Source organism: Ornithorhynchus anatinus, chromosome 1 (genome assembly GCF_004115215.2).
Source record: "Ornithorhynchus anatinus isolate Pmale09 chromosome 1, mOrnAna1.pri.v4, whole genome shotgun sequence".
Lineage (NCBI taxonomy): Eukaryota > Metazoa > Chordata > Mammalia > Monotremata > Ornithorhynchidae > Ornithorhynchus > Ornithorhynchus anatinus.
The window spans coordinates 7,088,612-7,114,593 of record NC_041728.1 but is presented as its reverse complement, the minus strand read 5'-3'; the positions used below and the strand labels follow the sequence as shown (position 1 = coordinate 7,114,593).

At 44.1% G+C, this 25,982-nt stretch overlaps 1 protein-coding gene across 1 annotated transcript in view; it reads right to left on the bottom strand.

The window, feature by feature from the left end:
• Positions 1-10,651: 10,651 nt before the first annotated feature.
• Positions 10,652-25,982, bottom strand: part of HCN1 (hyperpolarization activated cyclic nucleotide gated potassium channel 1) — a 380,055-nt gene continuing 364,724 nt past the window's right edge. Inside the window, exons 8-9 of the mRNA XM_029074348.2 lie at positions 19,936-20,100; positions 10,652-14,192 (exon numbers count right to left, since the gene is read on the bottom strand). Of these exons, the coding sequence (XP_028930181.1) occupies positions 13,345-14,192; positions 19,936-20,100 (1,013 nt within the window). The 3' untranslated portion in view covers positions 10,652-13,344. The remainder of the gene's footprint in view (positions 14,193-19,935; positions 20,101-25,982) is intronic.

Here is a 25,982-nt window from a genome sequence, read left to right as displayed (position 1 = left end):
CAGAGTCGGGAAGTGTCTATCAATTCTGTTATATTGTACTCTCCCAAGCAGTTAGTACAGTGCTCTGCACATAGTAAGCACTCAATAAATACGATTGATAGATTGATCAATTACTTTATCTGTAAAATGGGGATTAAGACTGTGGCCCAAAAAGGGACTAGGACACCGTCTAGACTAGACGGTGTCCAACCTGATTAGCGTAAATCCACCCTAGTGCTTAGTACAGTGCCTGGCACATAGTAAGTGCTTAACACACGTCTTATGCCATCGAGTCATCTCCGACCCATAGCGATGCCATGGACACATCTCTCCCGGAGTTCCCCACCTCCACCTGGAATCGTTCCGGTGGTGTATCCGTAGCGTTTTCTTGGGAAAAATACGGAAGTGGTTTACCGTTGCCTTCTTCCACGCAGTAAACTTGAGTCTCCACCCTTGACTCTCTCCTATGCCGCTGCTGCCCAGCACAGGCGAGCTTTGACTTGTAGCAGATTGCCTTCCACTCCCTAGCCACTGCCCTAGCTAGAAATGAAAATGCCTCTGCTTGACTCTCCCTCCCATAATCAAGACTGGTAGAGAACTGGAAACCCTCCAAGATGCGACCCTGAGAGGGGGCTTAACAAATACCATTTAAAAAAACTGGATGTCCCAAGGGATGGCCATCTTGAATAAGATGGCACCCTAGTTTGACCTTCTAAAAATGGCCACCACACATGTAGAGTTTTCGCCCCTCTTCCAGCCCCTTTCTTCTCACAGACATGCTGTCTCCCCCTCCCCAAGACACTCAGTCCCGCCTTTCTCTTCATCGAAGACCTGGTAGTCCTATCCCATCTACTACTGGCCCAGGAAGTTGGTTTCTTGTGGGAGTCCATAACAACAGTATTGGACCAAACTTATTACATTACTGGCTAGGATGTGATGCTCCTCCTTCCCCAGAGATCCACGCTCTTTCCTCCCCAATACGGCCTCTGCAGAGTTTTGTTCCTATTCATTAAAGTATCCATCTATTAAAATCCTGCTGGTTTGCTGATTTCCCTTCCTTCTGCTCCTCTCTCCTCCTAGACGGTGTTTTGCTCTTTAGGGCTTATTGATGGCATGCTTGGAAAAATCAGTCAGGCCCAGGCCATTTTTCAGAGCTGATGGTTTCTGGCTCCGGTAGTGATTAATGGTCAGTCACGGTGATTTAGTAGGGGCGGTGTTGCTCTCTGAGGAGAACCGAGCCGACGAACGATGGTATTATCGGTCTGCTTGCCTACCTCTGCCCCTCCACCTTCCCTCCTCCCTCTTCTTGTTGTTGAGGAGGTGGGAATGCTGGATAGTCAATGGAGATGGCAGCACCAGCAACAGTGACAGGGAACTCAGTGAAGAGGGGAGCAGCTAGCAGCTACAGCAGGAGAAGTTGAGAAACGATCTTTAAGAGAGGCAGACACGGGCTGACTGGAATCTTCCCTTTTCCAGCTCCTGTGCTGGGACACTGAAAGCCGGGATTCACTTGGCTGTAGTTTCTCTAATTTTCACATGGAGGACTCTCTCAGTGAATATATGTTTCTGAGAATGAGTGTGGGGGCGGGGGGGGATTGTACTGATTTTTATTTGAGGGTGACTCTGTGTGTGTGTGTGTGTGTGTGCGCATATTTGTGTCTTCACTTCTATTTCTCTCTTTTTGCCTCTGTTCTACTTTCCTCACGGTACCCCTCCTTTCAGGAGTAGGAGAATTTCCCCACACTGTCTCCCCACCTCTTCTCTCTCTCTTCCTTCTTCTCCCTCTCTTCCTCCTTCTCTCTCTCTTCTTCCTTCTCTCTCTCTCTTCTTCCTTCTCACTCTCTTCCTCCTTCTCTCTCTCTCTTCCTCCTTCTCTTTCTCTTCCTCCTTCTCCCTCTGCCTTTCCACTCCTTTTCTCTCCCCACTCCTTCTCTCTCTCTCCCACCTCTTCTCTCTCTCCACTTCTCTCTCCCCACCCCTTCTCACTTTCCCTCATCTCCCTTTCTCTCTCCTTAGTTTAAATCAGCAAAGTGTGTGTGTGTGACGGGGGGGAGAGGGGAAGAAGGGTGGCTTCTGGTAAAGGGTGACTGACCTGCCCAATATCCCCTAACTCAAATGGAGGTGAGTGCTAACCTCACATGTATTACTCTTCTTTTCATCACCCAACCCCTTCTACGTGCCAACATTCTCGAACTGAGCACCTCACTTAACACTGGGGTACAAAGCAAATGCAGGCAATTGGAGGCCAATAGGCAGGGTAAGCCTCTTGTCTTTTTTTTTAATACGTTCTTCCCCTGGTGTGACCTCCAGAAAAGGGGATTTTCTGGGAAGTGGGGCTCCCTCTGCCAGGTTGCTTTTGTCATTTTTCCAGCCCTGGACTACCTAGTTGGGTGAAGGACGACTGTATATTTGTCATTCTTTGTATCGATCATGTCTTGATTTTTGCTTTTTCCTTGATTTTCCCAAGAAAATGGGGAACGCCTTCCCCAACCCTTACCTTGCCAAGCCAATCTGGGATTTCGTATTCAAAGACAGGCTGAAAAATACGTGGAAACAGAGTGGCATTTGAGGCTGGTGACGTAGACAGAACCTGTTCTGTGACTCCAGAGTGCACCTACTTCTCCAAGAGGTCTTCCCCGATTAATCCATCTTTCCCCATCTCCCTCTCCCTGCTGCATCATTTCTCTATGCTCTTGGCACTTGGTATTCACCCCACCTTCATTCCCAGAACACTTAAATACATATCCCTAATTTATTTATATTAATGTCTGTCTTCCCCTCTAGACTGTTAGCTTGTTGTGGGAAGGGAACTTGTCTTCCAACTCAGTTATACTGTATTCTCCCAAGCGGTTCGTACACTGTTTTGCACAATGTTAAGCACTCAGTAAGCAACAATAGCCTAGTGGAGAGAGCACTGGCCTGGGCTTTAATCCCGGGTCTGCCAGTTGCTTGCTGCGCAACTTGGGAAAGTCACTTCACTTCCCTGTACCTCAGTTTCCTCAACTGTAGAATATGAATTCGATAACCATTCTCCCTCCTTAGACTGTGAGCCCCATGCGGGACAAGGACTGTGACCAACCTAATTAACTTGTACCTATCCCAGTGCTTAGAAGAGTGTTTGACACTAGTAAGTGCATAACGAATATCAAAAAGAGTCTGAATACCACTGATTGATTGCTTGATCGATCACTTGTCTAGTAACTGATAAGTGCCACTGAGCAAGAGAAGCAGCGTGGCCTAGGGGAAACAGCACAGACCTGGAAGTTGGAGGATGTGGGTTCTAATCCCAGCTCTACTACTTGTCTGCTGTGTGACCTTGGGCGATCACTTTATTTCTCTGTGCCTCATTTACCTCATCTTTAAAATGGGGATTGAGTCTGTGAGTCCTCTGTGGCACAGAGATTATGTCCAACAAGATTATCTTGTATAATAATGATGGCATTTGTTAAGCGCTTCCTATGTACCAAGCACTGTTCTAAATGCTGGATTTACTACAGTGCTTAGTACAGTGCCTGGCACACAGCAAGTGATTAACGAATATAGTAAAAAAGGGAGTGTAAAATAAAATAAATTGTGGTATTTGTTAAGTGCTTACTATGTGCAAAGCACTGTTCTAAGCGCTGGGGGATACAAAATGATCAGGCTGTCCCACGTGGGGCTCACAGTTTTTTAATCCCCATTTGACAGATGAGGTAACTGAGGCACAGAGAAGTTAAGTGACTTGCCCAAGGTCACACAGCTGACTAGCGGCGGAACCGGGATTAGAACCCATGACCTCTGACTCCCAAGCCCGTGCTCTTTCCACTGAGCCACACTGCTTCTCTATATGGCTTAATCAGTCAGTTGTACTTATTGAGTGCTTATTGTGTGCAGACCACTGTACTAAGCACTTGGGAGAGTACAATACAACATTAAACAGACACATTCCCTGCCCACAAGGAGCTTACAGCCTAGTTTGCTTGGTGCAAACCATTGCTATTTCTGCAAAAAAAAAGGGCCAGTGCCTGCCCTGGTCAAGGGAGTGCTTATCTTGTCCCTCTCTTAATCATCGACATAATAATGATAATAATGGTATTTATTAAGTGCTTACTATGCTCCAAGCATTGTGTTATGCACTGGGGTAGACACAAGCTAATCAGGTTGGATACAGTCTCTAGCCCACATGGGGGTCACAGTCTTAATCGCCATTTTACAGATGAGGTCGCTGAGGCCCAGAGAAGTTAAGTGACCTGCCCCAAGTCACACAGCTGACAAGTGGCAGAGCCGGAATTAGAACCCATGACCTCTGACTTCCAAGCCCGGGCTCTTTCCACTGAGCCACGCTGCTTCTCAATTGTCTTCTTAACACAACCACCCTATAGTACAAAAGGCAAATCATGGAGTGGCATGGGCTGGTGGCTACAGCACGAGCCTGGGAGTCAGAAGGAACTGGGTTTTAATTCTGCCTCTGCCACTTGTCAGCTGTGTGACTTTGGGCAGGTCACTTCACTTCTCTGGGCCTCAGTGACCTCATCTGGAAAATGGGGATTAAGACGGTGAGCCCCACATGGGACAGCCCGATCATCTCGTATCTCCCCCAGCACTTAGAACAGCGCTTGGCACATAGTAAGCGCTTAACAAACACCATCATTATTATTTATTGTTAATTGTCTCCCGTAGGTGAGATGTCCATTGTTGCATTCCAAGAGCACAAACTCCACCTGTGATTTTTACTAGCTGTCCCTCAGTGAGTGCTGCTGGGCAAAGGACGTTGGGTGAGAGAGTTTGGATGGGTCTATGTAAACCATCACTGCTCTTCCAAAAACAATTCCAACTCAAGTCCCGGAGCCAGGAGCACTCTCCTCCCCTCAACCACTGTTGGCTAAACAGTGCCCAAAGAGAATGGGCCTGGGAATCAGAAGGACCTAGGTTCTACTAATAATAATGTTGGTATTTGTTAAGCGCTCACTACGTGCAGAGCACTGTTCTGAGCGTTGGTGGAGATACAGGGGGATCAGGTTGTCCCACGTGAGGCTCACAGTCTTCCTCCCCATTTTTACAGATGAGGGAACTGAGGCACAGAGAAGTTAAGTGACTTGCCCAAGGTCACATAGCTGACAAGTAGCGGAGCTGGGATTAGAACCCATGACCTCTGACTCCCAAGCCCGTTGTCTTTCCACTGAGCCATGCTGCTTCTAATCCCTACTCTGCCACATGTCTGTTGTGTGACCTTGGGCAAGTCACTTGACTTCTCTTGGCTTAGTTCCCTTATCTGTAAAATGGGGATTAAGACTGTGAGCCCCATATGGGACAGCGATTGTGTCCAACTTGATTAACTTGTATCTACGTTAGAGCTTAGAACAGTGCTGGGAACATAGTAAGTGCTTAACAAGTACCATAATTATTTATTATTAAAAGATGCACCACTGTATTTTCATGAATATAGTGGGCAAGTGAACGGGAGACCCTTCCTGTGACACTCACTCATGAATGCAATCTCACTATTGGCTGAGATTGAACTGAAGGACAACTCAAGAGGGTAACATTACTGATTTGAGAGGTTTTAATAATAATAAGAATCACTGTGGCATTTGTTAGAGAAGCAGCATGTCGCAGTGGATAGAGCACAGGCCTGGGAGGCAGAAGGTCGTGGGTTCTAATCCCAGCTCCGCCACTTATCTGCTGTGTGATCTTGGGAAAGTCACTTAACTTCTCTGTGCCTCAGTTGCCTCATCTGTAAAATGGGGATTGAGATTGTAATAATAATAATGTTGGTATTTGTTAAGCGCTTACTACGCGCAGAGCACTGTTCTGGGGTAGATACAGGGTAATCGGGTTGTCCCCCGTGAGGCTCATAGTTAATCCCCATTTTACAGATGAGGTAACTGAGGCACAGAGCAGTGAACTGACTTGCCCAGAGTCACACAGCTGACAAGTGGCAGAGCTGGGATTCGAACCCGTGACCTCTGACTCCAAAGCCCGGGCTCTTTCCACTGAGCCATGCTGCTTCTCTACAGTAAGCGCTCAATACATACGATCGAATGAATGAATGACTGGACTTTTGACTGTAGTGTGTCAAAAGTTTCTGCCACAGATTTTATGGCATATATATATATATAATAGTTTCAAAATCTGATTCCACTTAAGTCCCGACTTCAGAATCTGCCAATTGATGAGGTTAAGCTAACAAAAGCCGGAGGGTTAATGTAAAAACCCCAGACCTGCTTAAAACCCCAGAGACTTGAGCGGGTGACTGAATGTTCCATTTTCTGGTTTATCCTTGCTTTTCTTCAAAGAACTTCTGGCTCTGAGCTGACTGAATTGTCCTAATTGCCATCTCTGCCATATTCCAGTGCAAAGGGGAAAGAAATATATTTACACGTGATCTCCGCTCCTTGGGATTAACTGCCGAAGAGAAAGCGCTTAAAGTTTTGTGTTTCGATTGCGGTCTAAAATGGAGTGGAGCTCTTCAGTGAAAGCGGGACGAAGGTTGGGAATAGATGTTTGCAGATTTAAATCACCTGTACTTATTTGTAGCTTGAAAGCTACTATTTTTCATTTGTTCAAGTCTCGTTGTGGACAGGAAACGTGTCTACCAACTCTGTTATATTGAACCCTCCCAAGGGCTTAGTATAATGGTCTGCGTATGGTAAGCGCTCAATAAATACTTGAAAAGCAGTGTGGTCTAGTGAATAGAGCACAGGTCTGGGAGTCAGAAAGAACTGGGTTCTAATCCTGGCTCCGCCATATGTCTACTGTGTGACCTTGAGCAAGTGATTTAACTTCTCGGTGCCTCATTTACCTCATCTGTAAAAAGGGGGACTAAGATCGTGAGCCCCATGTGGATCAGGGACTATGCCCATCCTGCTCAGCCTGTATCCACCCCAGCGCTTAGTACAGTATCTAGTAAGCACTTAAATACCATAAAAGGAAAAAACGACAACACGTGGATTTTAGTTTTATGGCAGCTATTAAATGATTATCTTTGACACGCACCTGCCTTTTGGGAGGATGATGCATGGAGTCATTAGTGTTCGTATTAGTTGAAACAACACGACTGTAGCATATTCCATTAGACACAGATTTCATGGTGAAGGGAATGCAGGTCTCATAATTATAAGAGAATGATTTTAAAAGTTATATAATCTGACTTTACTGTGGTTGGGACTACTTTTAGCCTAAGGAGTGAGCAAGCAGTTTTTTCCCAGCTCTAAAGAAGATAGCAGGAGTATACTGGGGAAGCTACCCATCTTGTGTTTCTATTGGCAAAGCAGAAAAAAAGTGATTAAGGTAAAAATTGGGGCAAAATTTCCAGGCACTCCGAGAAGTAGTGTGGCAGAATGGACACAGCATGGGCTTGGGAGTCAGAAGGACTTGGGTTCTAATCCTGCCTCTGCCACTTGCCTGCTATGTGACCTCGGGTAAGTCCCTTCGCTTCTCTGGGACTCAATTACTTCATCTGTAAAATGGGGATTAAGACTGTGAGCCCCATGTGGGGCAGGGATTGTGTCCAATCTGATTTGCTAGTATCTACCCCAGTGCTTAGAACAGCGTCTGGCACATAGTAAGCATTCATTCATTCAATAGTATTTATTGAGCCTTACTATGTGCAGAGCACCGTACTAAGCGCTTGGAAGCACGGAACAGATAAGGTTAGAAAGAATTGAGAACATGCAGATAGAGGAAATGATGGTTAACTGGACCACTTTTGTGGGGAGAAAACTGCTTATTTTCTTCCAATTGTTTATGTGAGAACACTGGGGTGGAGCGTGGCGGGAGGGGAGGGGTAGCCCAGGAAAGCAGTATGGCCCAATGGAAAGAGCACGGGCATGGGAGTCAGAGCAGCTGGGTTCTAATCCTGTGCTGTGTGACCCTGGGCAGTCACCTTTTCTGTGACTCACTTTTGTCATCTGTAAAATGGGCCTGAATACCCACTCTTCCTTTCCCTTAGATCACGAACTCCATGTGGGACCAGAACTGTGTGATACTACTGTATTATTGTATTGTATTCAGTATTATTGCGCTGAATAATAATAATAGCAACCACGACAGTAGTAATAATTGTGGTGTTTGTTAAATGCTTACTATGTGCCAAGCCCTGTTCTGAGCACTGGGGTAGATACGAGGTAATTGGGTTGGACACAGTCCCTGTCCCATATTGGGCTCACAGTCTCACTCCCCATTTTACAGATGAGAGAATTGAGGCCCAGAGAAGTGAAGTGGCTTGCCCAAGGTCCCACAGCAGACAAGTGGCAAAGCCAGGATTAGACCCCCAGGTCCTGCTGACCCCCAGGCCCGGGCTCTATCCACTGGGCCACGCTGTTTCTATTGACAAGACGAGCGTGGCTGAGAAGTCTAATATGTCACCATCACATCTTTTTGCCCCGTGAGCACTTAAAGTTCAATTTTGACTGCACTTATCCCATAAAGGGTTTGTCTGTTTTTTGCAGCCTCTTGGCCCAGCGATCTTGGCCAAGCCAACCCTATCGTGAGGGCTAAATGCCAAGTTGTTGGCCCACTGCAATGGTTTGCCATCAGTTGCCTGCTCCATCTTGATGCCGGAGACCATTCTTCCCTCTGTCTTAATTGTTTATTTGGCTCCTTTTCACTTTGGATATCTTATTGATGTTCATCTTTATTTATGGTATTTGTGAAGAACTCACTCTGCGTCAGGCACTGTACTGAGCACTGGGTAAATGTAGTATACAGATACTAGGTAGAGAAGGTGCATGGCTTAGTGGATAGAGCAGGGGCCTGGGAGTCAGAAGGACCTGGGTTCTAATGATGGCTCCACCGCACGCTTGCTGTGTGACTTTGGCAAATCACTGTACTTCTCTGTGCCTTAATTATCTCATCTGTAAAATGGGGATTAAGAGTGTGAGCCCCTTGTGGGACAGGGACTGTGCAACCCGATTTGCTTGTGTCCATCCCAGTGCTTAGTACAGTGCTTGGCACATAGTAAACGCTTAACAAATTCCATTATTATGACATCGTAACATGATGACATGATGATATGATAAATCCAGTGGCCGAGAGGGAAGGTTGCATTTGGATGGAAATCCGCTGGAGGGCTACGACTTAAGATCGTGGGGAAGAACCTGTGTAAGTAAATAGCCAGAGGATCATTTTGTCTACTTCTTTCTAAATGGTTACACATCTGTGGCTTATTAAAACTGGACAAAATTGTAGTTAAGTGTCACTTTAATCAGATTACTCTTGGGAGTGAAATTTACCCTTAGTGTGTTTCCCTGGATGCATTGTTGAGCAATAATATCCTGGAAAAAATAAGACCAATGCTCTCTTTCTTTTCGATGTAACAGTCTTGACTCCCCTTCAGCCGTTTGAGCATGAAAATGTTTATTCCTTATTTCCTCAATTTTGTTTTCATAACGTTCTTACTCTTTTCAGGTGTTGCAGGTTTGGCAGTTGAGCTCTGCCATGTCTCTTCTTCCAACCAGCTGGATTGCAAGCTGTTTGAAGGTAGGTACCATATCTTATTTTTGTAGCACGTTTCCCAGTGCTTTGCACAAAGTTTGTGCTCCATAAATCATATAGATAGTAATAATATAATTACTATATATATATAATAGTATGTATTGTTATTATTATTATTATCATATATAGTAATATTAATTACTTATATATAGTGTTATATTATATAACATATAATGAGAAGCAGCGTGGCTCAGTGGAAAGAGCCCGGGTTTGGGAGTCAGAGGTCATGGGTTTGAATCCCGGCTCTGCCACTTGTCAGCTGTGTGACTGTGGGCAAGTCACTTCACTTCTCTGTGCCTCAGTGACCTCATCTGTAAAATGGGGATGAAGACTGTGAGCCTCACGTGGGACAACCCGATGACCCTGTATCTCCCCCAGTGCTTAGAACAGTTCTCTGCACATAGTAAGCGCTCAACAAATAGCAACATTATTATTATCATATAATAAATTACTCAGGGTTTACTGGGGACCGAACACTTTACTAAGCACTGGGCAGGAATACACAGTTGTTATTAGACAAGGTTCCTATCTCTTGCAGGGGTTCACAATCTAACAAATGATGATAGACTATCATCATTTTAATTTGATTCTGGCTAATCACTAAAATGACCCATGTGAAACTCTTAAGATGTAAAGAGAGATTTTTCAGTTCATCAGCAATTGATGAATTCATGAACCTCCTTCTGCAGTGCCTTGACTTGCTCCCTTTGACCTTCCCCCATCTCCCAGCCCCACAGCCCTTATGTATATATCTGTAGTTTTATTTATTTGAATTGATGTCTGTCTCCCTGCCTCTAGACTGTGAAGTCACTGAGGGCAGGAATGATACTATTTTTTGTTGTAGTGTATTTCCCAAGCGCTTAGTACAGTGCTCTGCACACAGTAAGTGCTTAATAAATATGACTGAATGTAAGTACCCGGGGGCAGGGACCTGGGTTATAATCTCTGTACTGTTCACTTGTCTGGGTTATAATCCCTTGGGCAAGTCACTGAAGTTCTCTGTGCCTCAGTTACCTCATCTGAAAAATGAGGATTAAAAGTGTGAGCCCCATGTGGGCCAACCCGATTACCTCGTATTAACCCCAGTGCTTAGAACAGTGCTTGGCACATAGTAAGCGCTTAACAAATACCATAATTACTACGGATCGATTGAACTAAATGGAATACATTCGGTGATCAGGTCCCAATAAAATATTCATGGCTTTAGATATTTTATTTTCTGTTCAATTTATTAATAATCTTTATATATATATATATTTATGGCTTTGAGCAAAGACAAAAGAAAAAAAAAGTCTAACTCATCCCTGATCATACAGTCATTGTAAGAATCAGTTAATCTAATGTCTTTCCAGCAGCAGTAGGATCCATTCCTTTTCATTAATACATCGCATTCTGTACAGATGAGAGGTTCCACATTTATGGGCTTACTTATGTACAGAGAAAATAGGTCAATTCTTCCATTAGCATTGGACCTTTTATATTACAGGAATGTGTCATTTTTTTTCTTAACCTACGTTATATATATATACATTCATACAGATATATGTATATAATTTTATACCCTGTTCCATTTTTATTGATTGAACATACAAACCCTAGATTTTATCCATTCTATTACAAAGTCAATAAAAAGTTTATGGTTTCACTGAAAGACCACGGCAATTCAATTTTGCTTGTGTTTCTCCATAGTGCTCAAAATTAAAAAAAAAATTTATATATAAAAATATCTCACTACTAAACCCATTACTTCTATCAAATGTAAACCTTAAACAGTTTAAAGGACCAACACATGATTTTAACAAATTGAAGAGAATTATCAGTATTGAACTGAAACGAAGGAGTTTGGTACTGATAAGTAAATGGTCTTGCAGCGTATCCATAATGTTTTGAGTTTGTTTGAACGATGGTTTTCTCATATCACTTTCCTGACCGCTCCATCAGATAGAACAGCAATTTGTTAATGCCAAATTACACTGACTGGTATGGGTTGTTACTTCCAAGTGAAGGGGGATTTGTTAGAAACAGAAAAAATAAAATCACTATCCTTTTTGGTATTGGTTGTACCATTTAAGTAAAAGGCGAAACAGGCAGCGTGGGTTCAAAAGCTCTGACCAGTTCGGAACTTTTATTTTGCTCTCAAGTAGATCTGGATGCACTGTGATGCCTAGTAGGAGGTCATCGTTTCCCTCAGCGACAAAGCGACGGGCCCGTCCCCTTAGACCTCCCACCCTAAATAGATGTCGCCACGTTTTCTCTCCCAACTATCTAAGGCGGAACTATTTCCGGCGGCCCAACGGCAATTGTCTCGTGACACCTGACCGTTCCCCCGCTACCGACTGGGGTCAGTCGGGCAGCGACGAAGAAGTTGCCTTGGAGAAGTGCCATTCACGAGGAGGCGGGTGAGATCAGAGCAAACAAAAACACCGCTCGTAACACTGTAAGCTATAACCCGGCCTTCTGTCACCATGTCCCTACTATTTTAAAGATATTTAAAATAATAAACCTCCTATCTATGGGCTATGTTGGACACTACATGCCTTAAGATATACTATCCATTGAGTTACAATATACACAGAGCAAATCGTGCGTTCCCAGACTCGATGCTATATTATATTTATTTCTTTTTAAATCAACACCACAGTTAACTACCAAACTACAGTGAAGACACAGGAGCACTTGAAATTCTAAATCAAGCTGTGCTTTACAAATAACCCTTTAAATGAAAAACAAAACAGAACTCACTTCTAGATTTAAATCAGTGACGCCAAGTTAGCGTTATTGGAATTTTCAGGCCGCCACAATTAATGAATGTTTCTAGTGTTCTAAAGCCAAGAAATACTGTAAGCTTTTTTTCCCTACAATGACCGATCCAACCTATGTTTTTCAAAAAGCCATGCAGGGGATATTTTCAGGTGCAGCTTATGGCAAGGGAGAAGAAAAGTGATGGTTCTGGTGAAATAGAAGCGAGTATGCAGGACGAAGCCTATCGTTTTGCATGAAAAACATTGTAGGAAAAAAGTTGCTTTTGCAGTAGAGTCGAACGGCTGTCACGTTTAGGTTTAAGTTTTGAAGAGAAAAGATGAAACTAAATTCCTAAACCAAGACTTTGCAATGGTACACCACACGGGAGCTATTTCTGTTTCGGGTCTAAAAAGTTATTTACAACCGTTGTAGTTAAGTCTTCATAAAAGTCCGTTATAATATGGAGACAGAAGTTCACTCAGCTTTCTGAAACAGTGGACTGAGAAACACGTTTGAGGTTAAAAATATACAGCACGGTGTTAGTTCTCGATCTACTGTAGATGGTTGGGGCATAGATACTGTTCTTCAACCTAATTCAGAATGGAAAGCACCAAAATGCAATTTGGGCTTAAAAAATGGGAACCGTGACTGAACCCTCTGTGATCAGCGATTCACAGTTTGGATCCGGAGATGCAGTTAATGAAGTTTAAAAACTATTATTTCATAGGTACTATTCATCAGCTAGCTCGAGTTGTCTTGTTTAAAACAGAAGTTCTTTCCTAGTTGATAATGTCCATTCACAAGAGGAGCTTCTTGTTGTTCACTGAATCTGGGCATTCTTCATAAGATAGGGAGATACATATAATCAAACGAACTCGGGAGTCGACGTAGGGTAAAAATAAATAATCTCGCACCAAAGATCGGCTTTCGGTGCTGATCAAAGAAAAGGAAGACGTAACGCTGGACTCCGAACGGGCCTCTGAAACTTCTTTGGGGGATTTTTCGTACTTTTTATTTTTAACGTTTCAGCAGGGAGGAGCTGTCTAAAATATGTCTTCATTGGAAGCGAAGGGATCTACTGGGAAATCGGTTAAAATAGATTCTCAGTTTATTCCAGTGTATCTTCCCGCTTTCCGCCATCAGCAGGGATCATAAATTGGAAGCAAATCGCGGTTTGTCGCCTTCCGGCTCTGCGTTTAAGACTCCGGACGTATCCCGCTGCAGAGGGGCGCCGGTCGGAGGGCCGGGCGGGACGACCCCTCGGTGTGGAGGGATGGCCCCCGAAGACATCTGGCGGAAGAGGGTGACCCTCGGGGGGACGGAGCCCCGGCTTCCGGCCTGGAAGCCCGCCGCCTGGGCTCCGGAGGCGGGCTGGGGGAGAGAGGCCAGGGATTCTCCCACTGTCGGGTGAGGCCTGGATATCGGCGTGGAGACCTCGTGGGGCAAGGAAGGCTGCGAAGCGGAGAGAGGCCTAGCTTCCCTCGTCAGGTTGGTGTTGTGAAGAGCCTGGGTGCTCTTGTGGACCTCGTTTTTCTGGGCCGAGCTGGGCGGCGGCTGGGGCTGCTGCTGTGATGGTGGCTGCTGCTGTTGCATCAGGGACAGCTGAGACGCCGTGGGCGAGACGTACTGGAAAGTTCGACCCGCCAGGGGACTCTGAACTGGAGGGCTGCAGACCGCGGTGGTGTAGGAGCAGGGCGAGAGGATGGTGGCTTGCGGCGGCGGCTGGGTGCTGGGGGTGGGAGAATGCAGGTTGCCGTGGGACAGGTTGGGAGCCGTGTAAACGGGAGGAGACTGGGTCCTCAGGCGGGAGGACTGGAGGGTGGTCGAAGCGCTGGAGTTCAGAGACGGCATCTGGGAGTAATTCGCCGGGGCCGTTGTTTGCACCATCTCCCGGTCGTGCTTTACGATCTGCTTCAGGATCTCGTTCTCTTGATTGTTGAAAACGCCGGTGTTCAGGTCCTTCTGGAACTTCTGCAGAAGGATGGAGTTTTTCTTTCCTGTGGGTAAAGGAAAATGAGATCAGGGAGGCTCGAGGTGAAGGATGGAGGGGAGTGAAAGCATCTTGGCTGAATATCCATCAGTGGTATTTACTGAACGCTTACTGTGATGATAACGATAATTTGTGCCAGGCACCGTACTACGCGCTGGGGTGGAGACAAGCAAATCGGGTTGGACACAGCCCCTGTCCCCCGTGGGGCTCACGGTCTCAATCCCCATTTTACAGCTGAGGTAACTGAGGCCCGGAGAAGTGAAGTGACCTGCCCAGGGTCACACAGCAGACAAGTGGCAGAGTCGGGATTAGAACCATGACTTTGACTCCCAGACCTCTGCACTACCCACTATGCCAAACTGTGGGCTGAGCACTGAACTAAGCATTTAGGAGAATACACTTGGTAGACCCGATTCCTGATTTCAGGGAGATTATGATCTATAAATCATCATCAGTGATATTTATTGAGCATTTAGTGTGTGCAGAGCACTGTACTAAGCCCTTGGGAGAGCACAGTATAATAGAGATGGGAGAAACGACCCCTGTCCACAATCAGCTCACGGTCTAATGAGGGTTTATGAACAAATAGCTTATTTTGAATTAAACCATTTCGGGCAGATATTTACTAATGTCTCTGGACCGTTCTGCATCTTGCAAGATTTTGTAAAAGTCCTTTAGTTAGAAGCATTCAGGTTCATGGGAGTTAATGGAATAGGAAAATCTACTCGATTCACTTCTTTAAAATTTGCATTTGAGCAAGCATGTTCCAGACCAACAGGTGAGGATGTTACGGTAATAACACCACTGTCTCACAGCTGTGCTAAAATAAGTCACTGTCACCTTTTGTGTGGCACTTTACACAGCCAAATGCAACCTAGGGAACTTCTGCTCCACTGTGGGCAAATTCCCCTTCATCCTCTGCGTGTTTCTAAGCCGCTTCCACTATCTCCTTTGAGCTCACTGTACGCAGGGAATGTGTGTTGGGGGTTGAATCGTACTCTCCCAAGCGCTTAGTACAGTGCTTTGCACACAGTAAGCGCTCAATAAATATGATTGAATGAGCTCTCTCTCAATCCTTGAGAAGCCAGCTTCTGCTCCCTCCAAGCTACTGAACCCAGCTTCTTCCAGTTACTGGCCCATCTCCCTCCTACTTTTCCTCTTCAAACTCCTTGAGCGAATTGTCTACACCGCCTGACAAGTTCCATTTCTCTCCTTGACCTCCTCCAATCTGGCTTCCGTCCCCTTCACTTCACAGAAACCACCCTCTCAAAGTCACCAATGATCTCCTGACACTGTCGACCGCATTATCCTACCTCGGCTTCACTGACAAAGTCCTCTCCTGGTGATTGATGATGATGGTGATGATATTAGCTAAGCGCTTACTATATGCCAGGCACTGTACTAAGCGCATCGATTTGGACACAGTTCCCGTCCCACATGGGGCTCACAATCTCAAACCCCATTTTACAGATTAATAATAATAATTATGGTATTTGTTAAACGCCTACTTATGTGCAGAGCACCGTTCTAAGTTCTGGGGTAGATACAGGGTAATCGGATTGTCCCACGTGGAGCTCACAGATGAGGTTCCTGAAGCAGAGGGAAGTGAAGTGACTTGCCCAAGATCACACAGTAGACTCTAACCACTATGGCCACTCCTTCTTGGTCTCTTTCACTGGCTCTTCCTCTGCCCCTCACTCTCTAACTGTGAGGGATCCCTCAAGGCTCAGTTCAGGGACCCTTCTATTCTCTTCTAATGCCACGTGTCTCACTCGCCATCGACCTTTTCCTCACACCCTCCCTCCTGCTTGGAAGTCCCTACATACCCAACAGACCACCCCTCCCCTCATCTCCACAGCCCTTCTAAAATCACATCCTTTTGGGAAGTCTTCCGTGACCTAAATATCTCATCTCCCACCCTATTTCCTCCCAGCTATTGTATCATATCTGTCCATATCTTTTAAATTCTGTTCCTTCCCCCTACCCATAATTTTTGGGTCTGTCTCTACCACACTATATTGGAAACTCTTTGCGGGCAGGGATGGTCTACAGATTCTATTTTGACGCTCCCAAGATCTTAGTACGGTGCCCTGCACAGAGTAAGTCCTTGACAAATATTGATTTATTTAGGAGAAGTGAGTGGGCAATTGCAGGATTCAAAACGCTCCCAAGTTAGGTCACAAAAAAGTTCTAAATAAATTTGTTTTAATACGTCTCAATCAAAGAGCATTACAGTTTAAGTAAATGAACTATTTCATTAAAGTGGTGGAGAAATCTCATTTGCCCAACATAGGGAAAAAGAAATTAGATTTGTAATGTCTAAATCAAAAATCCACCCCTATCTAGCTATCAAGATGTCCTAATTTCCTGAGTGCTAAGGTCTAGGTTATAAATATATATGCCTATTTAGCACGTTTCCGGGAACAAAGTATTAGACATTTGTAAGCAATGACTGTCAAAATGAGGGGAACAAATCTTGCTGACTGTCTGTGAACTCAGGTGAACTCTGCTCATTCCTTACTTGGCTCTATAAAAAACAATCACTAATTCATATGCTGAGAGCCTAACTCCTCTCACTGTGGAGAGAAAAATGAAGAATAAAGGGTATATGGTGCCTCATTTGTCTGGCCAGATCAGCCGTTTGCTCTCCCTTCTGTAGTGGCTCCGCGCTTCAATCCGGGACCTCTGGACATTTGATATTTGCTCCATCCCCAACCCCGCAGCACTTTTGTACATCTCCTTCAATTATATATATTATAGAGAAGCAGCATGGCTTAGTGGAAAGAGCATGGGTTTGGGAGTCAGAAGACGTAGGTTCTGGTCCCGGCTCTGCCACTTGTCTGCTGTGTGACTTTGGGCAAGTCACTCATTTAACTTCTCTGTGCCTCAGTTACCACATCTGAGTCTTAAAATGGTGATTAAGACTGTGAGCCCCGTGTGGGACAACCTGATTACCTTGTCTACCCCAGCGCTTAGAACAGTGCTTGGCACTTAGCGCTTAACAAGTACCACCATCATCATCATCATTATTATAAATTACGTATTCCTATTGATGTCAGTTTCCCCCACTAGACTGTAAATTTGTTATGGGCAGGGAATGTGTCTAATTCTCTTCTATTGTACAATCTCACGAGGTTAGTATAGTAATCTGCACATAGTAAGCACCCAAATACAATTGAAATTGGAAAAAAAAAATCAGCGGTACTTTTAAAACTTAAGGGATTCCAGGATTTGTCATTTATCAGGTTGAAGTAAAGCTATATGGAATCTTTATGGTAAAAAAAAAAAACTGCATGCTTGCAGTTAACTTGCAATGTGGACCTGTCATTACATCCTGTACTTCCTTACATGGATAAAACAGTTGATATTTGATTTCTACTTCCAATAAATGCTACAGTTTAGAGAAAGGAAGGAAATGCTAAACTCTATCTACTAATTAAAATAGCATTGGGTTTAGAGGTGTGAATATTGGCCCATTTAATAATGCTATCTTCTAGGAGAACATCGTCTCTCCAGTCTATGAGGAGGAGGAGATGTTTACCAAAATGGAGCTAAACTTCAACACCAGAAAAACAGTGTGGAAAGAGCATGGGCCTGAGAGTCTGAGGATCTGGGTTCTCATCTCAGTTTTGCCACTTGTCTGCTGTGTGACCCTGGTCAAGTCCCTGGGTCTCAGTTATCTCATCTGGAAAATTGGGATTAAGTCCGTGAGCCCCATGTGGGGCAAGGACTATGTCCAACCTGATTAGCTTTTATCTACCCCAGAGCTTAGAACAGTGCCTGGCACACTGTAAGTGCTTAACAAATGCCTTTAACATAACAAACTAACAAACAAAAGCAGATGAAAGAGGAGGTTTTAAAGATAAGGAAGGCCAGCATGGAAATGCATCCTCTAAAGAACTGGTCTACATTAGGTGCTTCAGCCCCTCGGGACTGTAAACTTGTTGCAGTCAGGGAATGTGTCTGTTATATTGTTATATTATACTCTCCCAGCCGTTTAGTAAAGTGCTCTGCATGCAGTAAGTGCTCAATAAACACGATTGATTGATTCTGCCTGTGACTATACTACAGTAATTTAATCAGCTCTTTCTAGCTGGATTAAAAGTATTTACAGTTCCATTCTTAATCAACAAACCTGATTACAGAGTGCACAATTTAATTGAAAATGTGGGATTTTTCTGTAGTGAAGCCACAGGCTCCAGTATATCATTGTCATCTATGGAATTTATTGAAAGCTTACTGTGTGCAGAACCCTGTATTAAGTTCTTGGGAGAGTACAATGTAACAGAGTTGCTAATAATGATAATAATGCTGGTATTTGTTAAGCGCTTACTATGTGCAGAGCACTGTTCTAAGCGCTGGGGTAGACACACAGGGGAATCAGGTTGTCCCACGTGGGGCTCACAGTCTTAATCCTCATTTTACAGATGAGGGAACTGAGGCCCAGAGAAGTGAAGTGACTTGCCCTCAGTCACACAGCTGACAAGTGGCAAAGCCAGGATTTGAACTCATGACCTCTGACTCCAAAGCCCGGGCTCTTTCCACTGAGCCACGCTGCTTCTCTTAACACGTTCCCTGCCCACAACATGCTTACATTCTAACCGGGGAGACAGACATTAATAAAGTACGTCGAGTGCTCTGGGTTGAGGATGGGATGAATATCAAACGCCCAGGGGTCACACACCCAAATGCATAGATGGTGCAGAAGGGAGAGGGAGCCAGGTAAAAGAGGGCTTAATTGGAGAATAATAATTATGGTATTTGTTAAGCGCTTACTATGTGCAGAGCACTGTTCTACTAAGCACTGGGGTATATACAGGGTCATCGGGTTGTCCCACGTGGGGCTCACATTTTTTAATCCCCATTTTTACAGATGAGATAACTGAGGCACAGAGAAGTTAAGTGACTTGCCCAAGGTCACACAGCAGACAAGTGGTGGAGTCAGAATTTGAACTCCTGACCTCTGACTCCCAAGCCCGGGCTCTTTCCACTGAGCCAAGGCCTCCTGGAGGATAAGGGACCTTAATAAGGATTTGCAGGTGGGGAGAGTGATGTCCTGGTGTAAATGGAGAGGCAGGAAGCTTCAGTCTAGGGGAAGGACATGGAAAAGGGGTTAGCAGCAAGCTAGTTAAGATCGAGGCACAGGGAGTAAGCCAATAATATTAATTCTTGGTGGTGTTATTCTATTTACACTCTACTTAGAATGATATCATTTTTATTTACCTGAATAGTCACAAAGTGTTGGTATCACTGGTGAAATCAGAGCGAGCGGCTAGCATAAAGAATTTAAACCTCAAGCAGACAGAACATCATTCTGAGGCAAACAACTTTTAAATTAGAAGCAATGTGGCCTAGTGGATAAAGCATGGACCTGGGAAAAGGAAGAACCTCAGTTCTAATCCCGGCTCCTCCACTTGTAGGCTTTGTGACCTGGGGTGAGTCACTTCACTTCTTTGGGTCTCAGTTCCCTCATCTGTAAATTGGGGATGAAGACAGTGAGCCTCATGTGGGACGTGGACTGGGTCCAACCTGATTAACTTGTATTTACCCCAGCTCTTACAACAGGGCCTGGTGCGTAGTAGGCATTCAACAAATACCATAAAAAAAGAAATGTGTTGTGATATATTCAAGTTATTCAATGCTGCACAAACCAAAAAGTAGTTTAGGGGGTTCTGAAACAAAACCCTGCCATGGACAGTAAAACATTTGTCTAATCCCAAATTTCAGAATAACAAGGAAGATGACAATACCTATCCGATCCAGTCGGTCGATGGCGACTGTTTCAAAGGCTCTTCTCATCATCGGATACTCCTCCAGAACTTCATTGAAATTGTCCACCGAGAGAGAATACAGACGGCAGTAGGTGTCGGCTCTGACGCTGGCAGTGCGGCGACCTTTCGTCAAAAGGCAGATCTCTGCCACAAGAAAGAAGAAACAGGTAAGTAAAAAGACCATCCCAAGCTTTAAAAATGGAAAACAATTCTCTCTCTGAAGAAACCATCAGGTAAAAGAAACACACCAACACAGAAATGGTTCTGACTCTATGTGAACCAGGGTTTAGGCCCCAAGTGAAATGTCAATTTGTCTGTTTGACTAATTTTCAATCAGCATATTTTTTTATGGTATTTTTTTCAGTCAGTTGTATTTATTGAGCGCTTACTGTGTGAAGAGCACTGTACTGTGCTTGGCGGAATACAATATAACAATAAACAGACATATTCCCTGCCCACAACCACCTTAAGTGCTTACTATGAGCCAAGCACTGTTCTAAGTGCTGGGGTAGATACAAGTTAATCAGGTTGGACACTTCCTGTACCACAAGAGGCTCACACTCTCAATCCCCATTTTACAGATGAGGTAACTGTGGCCCAGTGAAGTGAAGTGACATGCCCAAGGTCACAGAACAGACTTGTCTGAACCCCGGCTCTGCCACTTGTCAGCTGTGTGACTGCGGGCAAGTCACTTCACTTCTCTGTGCCTTAGTTACCTCATCTGGAAAATGGGGATTAGCTGTGAGCCTCATGTGGGACAACCTGATTACCCTGTATCTACCCAGTGCTTAGAACAGTGCTCTGCACATAGTAAGTGCTTAACAAATACCAACATTATTATTATTATTATTACTTGTCTTCTGATCTTGTTTTTGTCACTTGCTGGCAAGTCACTTACCTTTTCTGTGTTTGTTTTCTTACCTGTAAAATGAGGGTTAAATTTCTACTTTCCTTCCTGCCCCCAAACACTGTTTGGGACACAAAAAGTGCTGAATAAGTACCCAAACTATTATCATTACTATTATTATTGAGGTTGCCCAGAAATCAATCCTAAAGTTAGTAAATCCAACCTAGATTCCTTGTTTTTCCCCTCTTCCTGCCCAGGACTGCCCAGCTACTTTTCAAACTTACAGATCCTAGGACTAACCAAAACTCAAACATACAAAATCTGGTTTTAAGTAAGTGGAGAGTGTATGTGGCCAAGTCTAAGTGATACAAATAATATCAGTGTGAGGGTATATATTCATGTATGTCCTTTGTTTTGGGTGTAGAGAACATTTTTATGAATATAAAACTGTTAGTGAAGAGAAGTCAGAGGAGGAGACATCATTTCCATCTATTCAAATCAGACAAAGAATTGGCAATCTTTTAGTATTTTTCATTATTAATTGTAGTCTGGATCTAAGTATGAAAATATGCTGGATAATTAAAGTCTTCAAAGACACTTTACCCTGAATTATCCAGATGACTGAATCTGAGGTAAAGCTTTCGAGGCCAGAACTGAGTGGAAGATCTGTGGATTCACCAGTTCTTACAGTATAAGTATTACTGTTAAGGAATTAGCAGCCCTATTTTTTTACTTCCTATAAAGGAAAATGTATTAACCCAACTTGGTTAGGTTTTTTTTTTTTCAGGCCTCTAGCTGCTTGTACTCTTCTTCTCTCAACTCCATCCAAAAAGACCCTTCCAAAAATTCCTTCATCTTTCAGGGAACCAGCTTCTTTGCTACCTCTAGGCCACTTTATGCTCATGGTTGTATAGCCCTATCAGTATTGCTACACTTTTTTAAGAAAATGGCATTTGTTGAACACTTACTATTTGCCAGGCACTGAATTAAGCACCAGGGGTAGATACAAGCGAATCAGTTTGGACACCTCCCATGATCTGGGGCTCAGTTTTAATCCCTATTTATAGATGAGGCAACTGCAGTCACAGAAAAGACAAGTGGTGGATGTGGGATTAGAACCTAGGTCCTCTGACTCCCAAGGCCACACGGTCTTTCCACTAGGCCGCACTGCTTTTCCCTGGTAAGTAGAAAGATACCCAGTGCATAGTATAGTGCTTGGCACATAGTAAACACTTAAATACCACAATTACTATTATTATTCTCAGCCTCTTGAAGCTCCTCAAAGCTCCCAAAATGGCAATGATATATAGTTATCAAGAGAAGAAGCATACAGGAGTTGGGGTGTAATATCAGGGTTCAAAAATCCAGGGATGCACTGTGAACAAACTAAAAACTTTGTACTTAGAATGAATAATCTATGGTCCCCTTACATACTCTGTAGTATATCTTAAATGTCTGGTCAAAACAGTCAATGAGGGAATCCTAGAGACAAAGCAAGAAGCAATCAATGGCATTTACTGAGTTCTCACTATGGGCAGAGCCCTGTACTAAACACTTGGAAAGTATAATACAATACAAAATGCCATATAATGAACTCTTGAAACTACTTTTCATCAGTCAAAGCTGAGAACATCAGCCACAATGTTAAGATGGCTCTAGATCTGACTGCAGAGGTTACTTATTATGCTATATTATTAACTTCTTACTATATGTTAAGCACTGTTCTAAGAGCTGGGGTCAGACAGAGTCCCTGTCCCATATGGAGCTCACAGTCTAAGTAGGAGGGAGAACAGAGTAATTGAATCTTCCTTTTACAGATGAGAAAACTGAGGCCCAGAGAAGTTAAGTGCCTTGTCCAAGGTCCCACGGCAGGAAACTGACAGAGCCGGGATCTTGCTTTGTCCCATACCTAAGCCACGGACAACATAAAAGCTCTAAAAGTGGATCTCATTCCTGTAGAAAATCTACAAGAACAAAGGAGACCGAATAGCCTTCTGGGATGGGATTTAGGCTTTCTACAAGGATGAACCCGAGAGTGAGTGAAGCCCTAGGCTAAGGGAAAACTACTGAAATCCAGGTTAGTCTTAGAAGTGTAATTTGATTGACATGCCCTCTTGTTTTATGCCTTGAAAGTTCTGGTAATCAAGATCAAAACTTGAATTAGCCTTTTTATCTCTGAAATAAACAAAATCACTTCTCTCCATCAGTGAACACGGAAATTGACTCCCTGTCTTCGGACGGTTCCTTTGAAGAAACAGGTTGGAAGTTACACTTGCGGCTCCCTGAGTGAGAGTCGGGGATTTTTCCAGTACAAAGAAAGTTGAGGGTGTTTTTTTCATAAGAAAACAAACTGTGAATCTTGCTGGTAAATATAGGTTGAAATACAGAACCCACAGAAAAGCTTAGAAAATCTAAAAAGGACAGGTCTTTCCCTTTGTTCTTGGCCGTCTCAAAACCCTCCAGCCATCAGCTCCATGCTGCTCCTCATTAGTTCCTTAGTGAGAAATGGAATACTAATGATTGTAGTGACATCAAAGAAAGAATGGATCATGGCAAGTTTAAAAACCACACTCAAAGTATTAAATTCCTTTGGAAAAAAATGATTACCTTTCCGTTAGCTCAAAAATGAAATGCCAAGAGTCATAAAGGTTACAATTAGCAGGGAAGAAAGTAAGCCTTCCAAAGAAGAGAGGCTCTAGAATCCATCATCAATTAACTTGCCCCGTTCCAGTTGAATACCATATAAGCTAGGTCGTAGAAACTTTTCATTCTCGAGTTCAAGGTTTATGAAGGGAAAAGTCGCCTTTCTCCTCCTCCTCTTCTTCACTGCCCTCCCTCGTGCAATGGCTGGTTAAATCAATTTATTTATTCTGATTACCCCATTTGAAAGTATTTTTATGTCTGTCTTCAAGAAGCTCCTTGTGGGTCGGGAGTGCATCTCACACTTCTGCTGTAGTCTCTCAAGCACTTAGTACAGTACATTTCTTCCCAGGGGGTACCTAGTAGATATCCATCCAACTGCTACTCTCCTCCTCCACATTGCCATCCTCACCTTCTAAATCATTATTGATTACCTGTTATGGGCACTATTTTAAGTGCTCCAGGAGGGGTACTCATGCTCTAAGAAGTGATTGGGAAGAGGTAGAAAGTTGATGATGGGAAAGGGAGGAAGATGACCAGATTTCTTCCTCCCCTCCCTCACCCCTTTCTCTTAACCTGCCTTGCACTCTTAGGCAACAATTCATTCAATTCATGCAATCGTATTTATTGAGAACTTACTCTGTGCAGAGCACTGTACTAAGTGCTTGGGAAGTACAATTCAGCAACAAACAGAGACAATCCCTGCCCACAACGGACTCACCATCTAGACACTTAACTCTCTGGAAAACCAATAGCACTGTCTTAAGGCAAGCCAGGTCAGGGAAGGAGGCTGAATGGTTGCATTTCCACTCCATCCAAACTCAGCCTGTCTTGAATTGCCCCAGAGGGTGAGCTCAGATCAATCAACTGTACTTATTGGGCCTTTACTTTTAGAGAGGAAGAGAGTGATATGCATAATTTTGTCTTCAAGCCTTCCCCCTTCTTCCTGATGTTTTGTGGCCTCAGGTCCTGGGCAGAAGGCTTGTCCAGGCTTTGAGTCTCCACTTGCCCACCAAACACCCAAACCCGGTTCGAATCAGGGATTGAGGACAGTCTACACAACTCCCACTCTGAAATAAAAATCATTCACATGTGAGTACTCCAGAACACACACATTACACAAACACTCATACACACAATTATATGAGGATGGATATCTTCACGCAGACATACCTAGACCCACCTGCTTCAACTCAACAGCCACCCTTAACACAAGTGCATTTCTACCCATCATCAGCATTCTCTTCCTCCCTCTCTCTCTCTCTCTAAACATGAACAATTCAATATTCCGCGTAAACTACCACTTAATTTCTCCTCCTTTCTTCTGTCTTCACCTTTCGATTGTAAGCCTCTTAAGGATAGAGCCAGTGTCTTTTACTTCTGTTGTATGCTTCAAAATGCTTAACCCAAGGCTCTGCACACCTAATAAAGACCACTGGTTAGTGGATAACTGGCTAGTGATAAGTTGGACACAGTTACCCAGAAAAACGCTTTAACCTTGATAAAGATCTCAGGCTGGGACACCCAGAGGGATAATCAGAGAGGAACACATCTAGAAGTATATTCCCCGGGACCCCCGTTCACATGAACGCTCAGGGTGGCCAACTGCTGAGAATGATTTCTACAAACGGCGTGAATAAAAACGTCTGACTCGCAAACTTTTCCAGAGATAGATCAGAAGGGGCAGAAAGCAGGTGATCCTGGCAGAGGGACAGGGATGCGGGGGGCAGCTGTCCACCTAATAGCCAGGGGACTTAGAGGACTTAGAGAAACAGACGCACACAAAGCAAACTCCACATCCCGGGCTGCTGCCGAGGAGGCAGCTACTATGCAGCTGTTACTATGGCAACTCTGACTCCCCTGGGCTTCCTCCTGCCAATACCCTGCTGTGGCAGTCGCTTGAGTTTACGGATGTGGCCGTATTTTTAGGGGCTTTCTGGACATGGCCGATTTTAACGTCTTCCTATTGTCCGTCCACAAATTTGCGTTCTGGCGGCCACTCCGACGAATGCCTTCGGACAGGGAGAGAGAAGGACAGTATTATCTGTTTGGAAGATGATAATGAAAATAATAAATATGGTCTTTGTTAAGCGCTTCCTATGTGCCAAGCACTCTTCTAAACACTGGGGTAGATACAAGGTAATCAGGGTGTCCCACGTGGGGCTCACAGTCTTAATCCCCATTTTCCAGATGAGGTAACTGAGGCCCAGAAAAGTTGTGACTTGCCCAAAGTCACACAGCTGATGAGTGGAGGAGCAGGGATTAGAACCCAGAATCGCTGACTCCCAAACCCATGCTCTTCACACTAAGCTACATTGCTTCTCTAATGAGAGGGGCAGAGGGGCTGTATTAAGAAAAAAGCAGGAAGTGATGGAAAGAAACCCGAAGGGAAAAGAAAATGAGAAGCCAACCATTTGGTTGAAATTTGTAATTTGGGTGAAAAACAGTATTTTCCAAAGATATGATAATAATAATAGTAATGTTGGTATTTGTTAAGCGCTTACTACGTGCAGAGCACTGTTCTAAGCGCTGGGGTAGA